Source organism: Papio anubis, chromosome 3, assembly GCF_008728515.1.
Source record: "Papio anubis isolate 15944 chromosome 3, Panubis1.0, whole genome shotgun sequence".
Lineage (NCBI taxonomy): Eukaryota > Metazoa > Chordata > Mammalia > Primates > Cercopithecidae > Papio > Papio anubis.
The window spans coordinates 64,094,028-64,105,577 of NC_044978.1; the positions used below are offsets into that span (position 1 = coordinate 64,094,028).

Below are 11,550 nucleotides of genomic sequence, written 5' to 3' on the forward strand. Positions count from 1 at the left end.
ACTAGGGTGCCAAAGACTAGTTCAAAATTTTTTCTGCTATATATTTAATGTTGCTTTCTAGTCTGTCAAGATAAGCTGTGGCTCAGTTGTGTTCTAGCTTTCTTGAGAAATAAGCCTATTGTGTTTTCTAGAAACACACCAGTTTTTGTTGTTGTTGTTGCTGTTGTTTTTTTAGACGGAGTGTTGCTCTGTTGCCAGACTGGAGTGCAGTGGCGTGATCTCAACTCACTGCAATCTCCACCTCCCAGGCTTAAGTGATTCTTCTGCCTCAGCCTCCCAAGTAGCTGGGACTACAGACGCACACCACCATACTCAGCTAATTTTTGTATTTTTAGTAGAGATGGGGTTTCACAAGTTGGCCAGGATGGTCTCGATCTCTCGACCTCATGATCCGCCCACCTTGGCCTCCTAAAGTGCTGGAATTACAGGCATGAGTCACCTTGCTTGGCCCAATAACACACCATTGTAATGTAAATCTGAAAACATGATTCTTGCTCTTCTCATGATGTGGATCACATTTCAATAATAATGATGACTATGATTTTAAAATATCATAAAAAGGATGATAAAGAATCAACAATAATCATTGTTAACAATTATTTAACACATAAAATGGTCCAAATCTTAGGCTTTGTATATTTTATATCCTTTAATATCTAAAATATTCTTTTAAGAAGACAGTATTCTCTTTTTTGCTCCTGTAAGAGACTCTATGAGACTAAGCGCTTAAGCTCTGGATTTAACTGTGCAGACTTGAATAGTGACATTACAGCAAAGTAATTGAATCACCTGAGAAAACTTAATTACTTACTCTCTAATTCAACTTCCTTGCCTATAGAAACTGGAAAATATTCCTACCTCATAAGTTTTCTTGTAAGAAGTAAACAAAATAAATACATAAAAAGTGCTTAGAACAGTATTTGGCCAACAGTAAATGTTTAAAAACATTTGTTACAATTATGCTCATTTATATGGAAATCATTGGAAAATGATAAAATTATTTCCTTTCTATTATACTTGACATGGCTAAAGTCTTAATGAGAAAAGTACAAACATTGTCATACCTGTGTATCCAGTTTTGCAAACACAGTTGAAGCTTCCTGGAAAATTCTGGCAGACAGCACCATTCTTGCAAGGACTCTGCAGGCACTCATTGATATCTCTCTCACAGGCCCTACCAGTGAAGCCATCTGGGCAGCTGCATGAAAATCCTCCCACTAAATTGTGACAGGTTCCACCATTGTGGCAAGGTGATGGAAGACATTCATCTATATCTATTTCACACCAGCTTCCCGCGTATCCTGGCAGACACTTGCATAAGAAAGGCTGCAGAGGTTCATTTGCCACGATGATGACTGGAAGACTCTCACGGCTTTTTAATATGGAGCTCACAGCCAATCTTCTTAGACAGCTCCCTCCATTCTGGCATGGGCCATGCACACAGGAGTCATGATCCACAGATTCCACCTTTACTCCACTCTGCCGGAATAGGATCTCTTTGATGCTTTCAAAGAAGGTTGCTACGCCACTGGGATTCACATACTGATTATGATTTCGCTTCACAGCTGCCAAAAGAAACGTTCTATTGTTCTCTTCATATGCACTGTACAGTTGCACAGCAGTCCCTAAGCCTGTCAGCTGTGAGCTGGCAATGCGTAAAAAATGAAGGTAGTGGTTGGTCAAGAAGTCCTTTACGGTTGGTATGCCAAGACGAAGTAAGATGCTATTATCCACTGTGGCATTGGAAAATCCAGCAAAGAAAACTCTGATGTTGCTCGTGACTGTGCTGTGAACTCCATCATTGCTAAGGACGGTCAGATCAAACGTACCATCTGTGGACCTTGGCTGGGAATTCAGATCACAAGTACCCCCTGGAATACTGAAGAGGCTGGTAACTCCTGAAGTAAGGGAGCAGTGGAAGCTGTCTAACACATCTGGATCCTGTGGCTTCACAGAGCCTAAAATCCCACCAGGAAACAAGTTGCCATAATAATTAACAAATATCTCCACCGTCCGAGACTGTGAAGGATTGTCATTTTGGTCTATAACTGTGATATGCACAGTTCCTGTGGAAGACATTTGAGGAACACCAGAATCCTTGGTAACCACAGACAGATAGAAGTCTGCAATCTGCTCTCTGTCAATCTCTCTAGTTGTGCTCAGAACTCCAACAGTGCTCAGACTGAAATAATTGGTGGCAGGACCCGTGCTCAGCAAGTAATAAGTAAAGGGACCTTGATTTGGAGGGAGATCAGGGTCAGTGGACTGAAGGGTCATCACCAAAGTGCCCGGCCGTTTGTTTTCCATGACTTCTCCTTTACTGACAGTCAGCATGGGCCCGTTATCATTTATATCTTCCAGGGTGACTAATAAAGAGGCACTACCTGTAGCTGAGGGGGTCCCTGAATCAACAGCCAAAACTGAGAGGTTATAGATGGGAAGGGTTTCTCGATCTAATTCTGCAGTAACGGTGATCTGTCCTGTCTGTGGATTAATAGAAAAGGCACCATTTTCATTCCCTGATCCGATGAAGTAAGAAAACCTGCTCCAGCTGGGGATGGAGTCTGAGTCAAAGGCACTGACAAAGGTCACATGAGTTCCTATTGGGACCCCTTCACTGATCTGCACACTGTAGATGTTTAGAGTAAAAACGGGTGGGTCATTTGCATCAAGCACGGTGACATTTACAGTGACCTCATCTATATCTGCACCTCTAATGCTGCCAAAGTTCTTGGCCAATACCTTTAAAGACACCCTTTCTTCTTTTTCTCGATCAAGAATTCCAGAAACATAAATCTGTCCAGTCTTCTTATTAATCTGGAAACCCTTCTTTCGACTATTACCAAAAATCAAATAATGTACCTCCCCATCAGTGCCCAAATCACGGTCACTAGCAAACACTTCTCCAACAATAGTACCTTTAGGAGCTGCTTCTGAGATTTCAAAATAGTAAAGTTTGGAAACAAAACGGGGCACATATTCATTTGTCCCTTTTAATTGTACATTAACAGTGGCAAAGCTACACCTTTCCTCATCGGGGACATTGAAGGCTTTCACAGTAAGATGGTAGCTCTGCTTGGTTTCAAAATCCAAGAAGCCTTGAGTGGTTATGACTCCTGTGTTCGGGTCAATGACAAAGAGGTCACTGTCAGATGACTGTACAGTATACGCAATCACAGCATTTGTTCCAGAGTCAGCATCTGTTGCATTTAGGTGGATAACAGTTGTTCCACTTGGGGCATTTTCCAAAACAGTAGGGAAATAGTCATCAGAGAGGAATACTGGAGAATTATCATTCACATCAATCACATTTACGGTCACACTGCAGTAACCAGTTCTTGCAACCCATCCTCCATCTATAGCACTAATTGTCATTTCATGTTTCTGGCATAGCTCATAATCAAGAGCTTTGGCTAGTGTTAATATACCTGTAGAAGAATTGATTGCAAAAATGCCTTCTTCATTTCCTGAAGAAATGCTGTACTTTATCAAGCCATTCATCGCTGCGTCTCTATCTCTTGCAGAAACAGTTCTGACAATGGATCCAACGCTATGGCTCTCAGGGATAGTTGCACTCATGTGGCTTTGAGAGAATTCTGGTGTATGGTAGTTTTCCTCAGTGACAGTTATTTCAACAGTTGTTTGGGAAGAAAGTGGAGGGTTTCCCTTATCCTTTGCAGTGACTATGATATAAAAGTTTCGGTTCAAGTCAGAAATCAGGGAGGATGCTACTGAAATCCACCCCGTATCATTGTCCAACTTAAATTTTCCTAAATGGTTATCATTAGAAATGAAATACTCCACTTCTGAATTCAGTCCAAAATCTTTATCATCAATTGCTATAACTTTGATTAACTTCGTACCAACCTTAACATTTTTGGTGACTGGAGTGAAATATTTACTTTTAAGAAATTGAGGTGCATTGTCATTACTGTCCACTATGTTGATGGTAACTGTTGTCTCACTAATTAAGGAAGGATTACCTCTATCTGAAGATGTCACTATAAAACTATGCCTGTTGATATTCACATTACTGAAGCCAGTGACATTTTGATATTTTAAGATCTGTTTATTGAAAATCTCTCCAGTGGTGGCATTAATCCTGAAATATTCTGATTGAGATTTTATAAAATAAAACACTTGTCCATTTGATCCCTCATCAGGATCTGTGGCAAATACCTGAGTTACTTTGGAACCAATCTCAGTAAGTTCAGGGCAATCTAAATAATAGGAAGGTCTGCCAAACCTTGGAGCATTGTCATTGACGTCTGTCACAAATATTGTGACGTCTGTACTTACAGTCCACCCAGAATCATGTGCAGAAACTCGAATTCTGTAACGGTCTGTATCTTCCCTATTTAAAGGTCTGCTTATGACAATATCCCCTGTGCTGGGATTAATTGTAAATGGAAGACTTGTGTCCATTATAGAATATCTACTAATTGCATTAATCCCAATGTCTTCATCAGAAGTTGTGACACGAGTAACTGTGTATCCTAAGGGGGAATTTTCAGGAACATGGGCACTAAATATCTGAGAAAACCTAGGGGCATTATCATTTTCATCTAAAATGTTAATCATGACTTTTACTGAAGTACTCTGAGAAGGGGACCCTTTGTCTGAAGATTTTATGGTTAGAACATAATAAGATACTTTTTCCCTGTCCAAAGGTCTAACGCTTCTAATTTCACCAGTAGCATGATTGATACTGAAACTATTTTCCATGTTGCCATTAACAATTTCATAATCTAACTGTCCATTGGGTCCACTGTCCTTGTCCACTGCTGAAACAGTAAGTATTTTTCGAGGGGAAAGGTTTTCCAGTATTTCAGATATAAATGGGTCTTCCTTAAAAATTGGGGCATTATCATTGACATCTAATACTGTTATATCAAGTTTCTCATAAGAGGAGAAAGGAGGGAAACCACCGTCTCTGGCCTCTATCCACACCACATATTTTTGTATCTTTTCAAAATCCAGAGGTTGACTAATAGACACCTGCCCTGTTAATTGATCAATCTGGAAAGTATTGCCAAGATTCCCACTTGCAATATAATATGACATAGGTTCTCCTCTCAAAGAGGATCCCACAATGGTGGTGACAAGAGAGCTGACTGGTTGGTTTTCAGGAAACATGAATGTCTGTTCTTTGGCTCTGACTTTAGGGAAATCTGCCTTATTCACGAATCTAACAGTCACTGTTGTAGAATCTGTCTTTGGAAATGAGCCACCATCTTTTACATGCACAGAAAATGTCACTTCTGAAGCTCCGTTTAGTGGTCCGGCGGCCATAATGGCTCCCCTCAGTGGGTCAATGTGAAATTTTTCAGAATTTCTACCCGAAAGAGAATAATGCAGTTCAGAATTTGGTCCAATATCAGCATCTGTGACTGTAACCGCAAAGACAAAGGAACCTATAAAAGAGAGAGTGTGCAGTTATAATCATGTGGAATTTAAATAAAATATTTGGTAGCAGATTGCTGCTTGATGTGACCTTATTTTCTCATGATTACGGGGGAGAACAGTATCTCCTATATTTTCTCAGAAGTTCACAAGTCAAATCTGCTTTATTATTGTCTTCAGAGACTAACCTGCCATTTTCTAACTAAAATTTATAGTCTGTTGGATTTAATACTTTTCAGTATGCCTTTGAGAGAAGCATAGGGAAAATAACTTGTTAATCATGCAAAAATCATAGTTTCTAGGAGAAAAATCTGCACATAAAACAACATTCCAAGAAACATAATATGCGAGCTCTGCAAAGCGCTATGCCTCTATCAAGTGCAAAGATACCATTGCCCTAGTATGTCTTAAAATATCTTCCAATCACTTTATATGTAATTGTGTCAATAAAAATCATATGCTCATTACCATTGACTCCTTATCCCCACTGTTTTATGACAAAATTCCTTTATACGTGAACTATTATCAGATGAAGAAAAAGTATGTATGTGTATGTGTGTGTATATACATACACACATATATATATAGAAGCCAATTAAAATACAATTAAAATAATTGTAAAGTAGTAAGAAATAAGAATTGAGGGATAATGGACTCATTTTGGACTCCAAAAGTTAGTGCTTACACTGAGTGCCAATGAAACAGATTGTAGTAAAAATATGCAGAAAAGCTGCCATAAGGACATATTTTCATTCTACTCATTCAGAAACCATTCCCAAACCTGCACTCTCACCCCTACAGAAGAAACAGTAACAAAAGTAAAATATCTTTTATTTTAAAAAGGCCAGTGATTCTGATTAATTATAATAAGTCCAATGAGGAAAAGATGCTTAAGCATACCTCATTTTACATAGGAAATTCTATCTTGCACCACCACACATTGGATGTAATTAGAACCACGCCTGCCAACATCACTTCATCTGAAGACCTTTAGTAGGTATTTGTCACTTCGATATTGACATTTCCTTCTGATAGAAAGTTGGCACATACATTTATGAATCTTATATTTTAGATTGGTATCATTTTCAGATTAATAGAAGATCAAACATCACTGAAAGGAGGATCTATTTACTCAATCTGTTTATTTTTTTTTCTAATCAAAATATTTCCAAGCAAGGAAGATTAAATCAATAATGAGCTATATTTCTATATTTTCCTCTTCGAACACTCATTTTAAAAATTAAAAATGGCAGATTTGTGTAGTTCTTAAGAGAGTATGCCTTTCTTAGTAAATGCCAAACTAAATTTAAAGAGATATAGAAAGATAAAAGCATATTGTCAATATGAAAATTATTTATAAATGGATCCATAAAATTACTAACAGAACAATTTTCATTTGTAGAACCTGGGATAAAATAAATATTAACAAGAAGTATCCATTTATTAAACTTTTTGAAAATGTATCTATGAAAAACTGAAGTAAAATATTCATTTTCCACTGACAAGTACATTTGAATGCCTATTATCTCCCAGATCACGTTTCAGGTAGTGGGGTATGGCATGCAAAATGGAGACAATGCCCCTCCTCTTAGGAAACTTACACATAATTATTCTTCAGGCCACAAGCATCATTAACTATGATGTAATATATATGTTAAATATTTCTAATATTCAAGTAATATTAAGAAATAGTAATACGTAACAATTATAAAACTTTATACACAATTAGTCTGGCAAGAAAGGGTTAATTTTCAAGTTTCAAGCATTTTTTCATTTCCACTAGACGAAACCTGAATTTTAGAGGATTTGCAAAATTAGGTGATATCAGAAATATGTATGTAAAATATCATAACTATTTTTATAGAAATGTCTGATACATAGTTTGCTTATATCCATGTGGCCTCAGAGTTTGGTTGATTACCTGGAAGAGTAGGAGATGGGATGTGAGTGACATATGGGTGATGCTGAAATCTTGGTGGATTGTCATTGACATCAGTCACAGTAACAAGCACACTGGTGGAACTGGAAAGAGGCTCTGGGTATCCCGCATCACTGCAGACTACCACCAAAGTATAATTATCTTTTGTTTCCCTATCTAACAATGCACTTGTGATGATTTGTCCTGTGGATGGGTTGATCGTGAACTGAGAGTTTCCACCGATGATCCTATAACTAAAGAAGAAAGCAGAAATAGGGATATGTCATACAGTTTTAATATTGTAACTTCTATTTACTATAATTAAAAAACTGAGGTAGAAATGCAAGAAAACATTAGAAGAAAGATCATACAACAATGTTGGAAAGAATACAACTAGATCTAGCTAATAAATATTTCAAATTTTCTGTGAACATCACATTGATCTTTATCGTGAGATGTCCAGTGATGTCAAGGAAGTCTTCAGAAGGTTTGTAGGACTCTTAAGTTGTGCAAGGCCACCGAACAAACCCATAAGGCTTTAAATAAATAAGCTGAAAAGCATAAATCAGGGGACTTGCTTTAATATTGTGGTTAGTGGCCGGGATTACAAATGAATATCTTTTAAATGAAACTAAAAATTATTTTTCTGCTGTATACCATAATAAACCAGAGAAGATCAGTTGACAATTGTATTCTTTTAAGACAAAACCTGTGTTTGACATGTGTCTGCTTCTCAGAACAACTCAAAGACTGATTATTTATACAAAGACCTTTCTAGTGATTAATTCTGTCTTTGTTATTCCTCATATGGTTTTGTTGCTTTCTTGTCAGGAGAGGTATGACATCTTCATGGATGTTTTGATGCTAACCAGATAGGTTAACAGGCAGGAGTTTCCACTGAGAAAAGCTTCCCTCTCCTTTCTGAAGAGTAAAGTTGTCTGCATATACTCCTGATTTTGTGTATAAGGTGGGGTCCCAGAGATCAGCCAGGAAAGAAGTAGCTAAGCTTGAAGGTTCAGGAATTGGCTATGATCCATAATTTTTAAAGTTGAAAGATAGCATGGAAATAGATATCTTTAAAAGTTTTCTTCTTTTATACCAACAAAGAAATACCCTTGTTGGAGTTGGCTGCATGTTTCTGCAGTTTGCTTTGTGTCTATATAAACATAGCAACAGCATATACCTAATATAAACTGCAGGGGAAAAATCTGTATATTGCAGCCAGTAATATGTTCATTCCTCCTATTATGCTCACAGTTTAAAACAAATATTTCAGCACTTTTTATCCCACTTTACTGAAATAATCAACTGTTGAGGAACTTATATTTAAAAATATCAGAAGTCTTATAAAATGATAGCAAAACAGGGAAAGAATAGAGAAGTAGTTTGGTTGAGAAATGGCTTCAGTATTGATAAAGTACTTTGTATCACTCAGATTTTTAATACGTTTGGCAAATCACATGACAGAATGAGGCATGTGTGAAAATAGCATTAACTATAGTTGTTGGGCCAGAAGTGACTATTAAGTATAATTATTGCCCTTTACAGTAGATAATATCTATCCTCTTTATCAGAATATAAATATCAAGTTTTAAACATGAATTCTTAAAACTTGAAAATTCAGGACTCAAAAAATAATCAAAATAACTTATCATTTTACAAAGTGTAGAAAACCGAATTTGAGAATTGTGTAATCTTATTTTTGGAACCTTGTTGCTATCAGTGGATGTAGAAGTAATCAAATAATTTAATAGGAAAAAAAGAGTAAGTCATACTGCCATAAACTTTTTTAGTTTTATAATGGCAAGGATCAAGGTTCAATCAAATATTTATTCCTATAAATATTCACATATACAAGTAAAATGAGATTGATAAAAAATGTAAATTTTCATCTGGATGTTTTATATATGTCAAGACTATTGTGTATTATTAAGCATAACGCGTTGACAGGCAAATGGTGTGGCCTTTAGTACAGTTTCACTAAATGATCCATTCAAAATGACTTGCTATGATTTAAATGTTCCCTTCAAAACTCATCTTGAAATTAGTCATTGTAACAGAATTGTAACAATCTTAAGAAGTAGGGCCTTTAAGAGGTGATTACACCATCAGGGTTCCATCATTATGAGTGAATTAATGCCATTATCACCGAAGTGAGATTTAGTTATTGAGGGAATGGGTTTCTGATAAAAGAATGAGTTCAGCCTTATTTCCTCTTTCTGTCTCACATGATTGCTCATCATGTGATGCCTTCTGCCCTTCTGCCATGAAATAACAGACAGGAAGCACTCACCAAATGCAGGCCCCATGCCCTTAGACTTCCCAGCCTCCAGAAATGTGAGTCAAATAAACTTCTATTCTTTATAAATTACCCAATCTGTGGCTATAGCAGCAGAACACAGACAAAGAAACCTATGTTATAAATTCTGATTTTCCTATTTTATGCTATTGAACATGCTATTGCCCGTATGATTGTCTACTTTAAAGTAGGTAATATATTTAGTACTTTTTTTACAATGAATGAGTAAATTGTCATTAATATCTAATTAATTTTTTCTAGACTTCACTAGATTCTAAAGCATATAAAAGTATATTTTAAATATGAGATGCTCTATAACACCAGATGGATGCAAATTTATACTTCAAAGTCTTTTTAAAAACACAAGAAACACAAGAAGTTCTGTACTTAGATTGACAGTTAAGATAATATGTCTAGATTTTTGCCACATCTCTTACTTGAGGTTTGGTTCTATTCTCACCCCCTCTGATGACCTCTCTTGCTTTTCTGGCCTGCATTAATTTTTGTAAAATTAAAAACTTTATCAGATTGTGTCTTGTGGTATCTTCTTAACAGTTAAACAATTATGCTGTTATTTAAATATTTCCAGGAACTTATTGATTTCTTAGTGCATATCAAGCACACTACATGGCCATTTATATATGCTCTTATTTAAATCCCAAAACAGTCCTTATAGTTTATTCTTAGTTTTGACTGTTTAGGGATAAGGAATCTGAATCTAACAGAGACTAAAGTAGTTGCACAAAGAAACATACAATCCATAAATAGCAGATCTAGAATTTGCATTTCTGTCTTTAAGACTTCAACATGCACTTTTTCTGTTATACCACAGTAGAAGGAAGGTAAAACTCAACTGAGGGAATGTAGTGAAGATGGGAAATGTACCAATTGCTAAGGCCAACATGGACTCTTGGTCAAGTTGTGTCAAATAGAAGTTGTTCACATTTAGTTCAATGAAAACCAATAAACATGTTGATTTATTTTCTAATTTGAGAATACATTAATATTTCAAATTATTTGAATAAACAGAGACCACTGTGATCTGAACTCTAAATCAACTATAGCTTTTGTAAAGTTAAAATATCCCCATTTGATTTTTTTAAACTTCTTTGCCTCTTCCTGAGTTCTACTAGGGTTATAGGCATTATACTGTCTACTGGGAGAACACGATCTTTAGTAACAGTTAAGAGACTGATGCTAGGAAGAAACTGCATCAACTAACGAGTAAAATAACCAGCTAACATCATAATGACAGGATCAAGTTCACACATAACAATATTAACCTTAAATGTAAATGGGCTAACTGGTCCATTTAAAAGACACAGACTGGAAAATTGGATAAAGAGTCAAGACTCATCAGTTTGCTATATTCAGGAGACCCATCTCACCTGCAGAGACACACATAGGTTCAAAGCAAAGGGATAGAGGAAGATCTAACAAGAAAATGGAAAACAAAAAGAGGCAGGGGTTGCAATCCTAGTATCTGATAAAACAGACTTTAAACCAACAAAGATCAAAAGAGACAAAGAAGGCCATTACATAATGGTAAAGGGATCAATTCAACACGAAGAGCTAACTATCCTAAATATATATGCACCCCATACAGGAGCACCCAGATTCATAAAGCAAGTCATTAGAGACTTACAAAAAGACTTAGACTCCTACACAATAATAATGGGAGACTTTAACACCCCACTGTCAACATTAGAGAGATCAATGAGACAGAAAGTTAACAAGGATATCCAGGAATTGAACTCAGCTCTGCACCAAGTGGATCTAACAGACATCTACAGAACTCTCCACCCCAAATCAACAGAATATACATTCTTCTAGCACTACATCACACTTATTTCAAAATTGACCACATAGTTGAAGGAAAGCATTCCTCAGCATATGTAAAAGAACAGAAATTATAACAAACTGTCTCTCA

At 36.3% G+C, this 11,550-nt stretch overlaps 1 protein-coding gene across 5 annotated transcripts in view; it reads right to left on the reverse strand.

Moving 5' to 3' along the window:
- The window catches only part of FAT4 (FAT atypical cadherin 4), a 185,731-nt gene that overhangs the window by 39,442 nt on the left and 134,739 nt on the right, over positions 1-11,550 (reverse strand). For all 5 annotated transcript variants that reach the window (XM_031664296.1, XM_021938782.2, XM_021938784.2 and 2 more), the window contains 2 exons: positions 7,325-7,575; positions 1,065-5,414 (listed from right to left, as the gene is read on the reverse strand). In XM_031664296.1, coding sequence (XP_031520156.1) covers positions 1,065-5,414; positions 7,325-7,575 — 4,601 coding nt within the window. The remainder of the gene's footprint in view (positions 1-1,064; positions 5,415-7,324; positions 7,576-11,550) is intronic.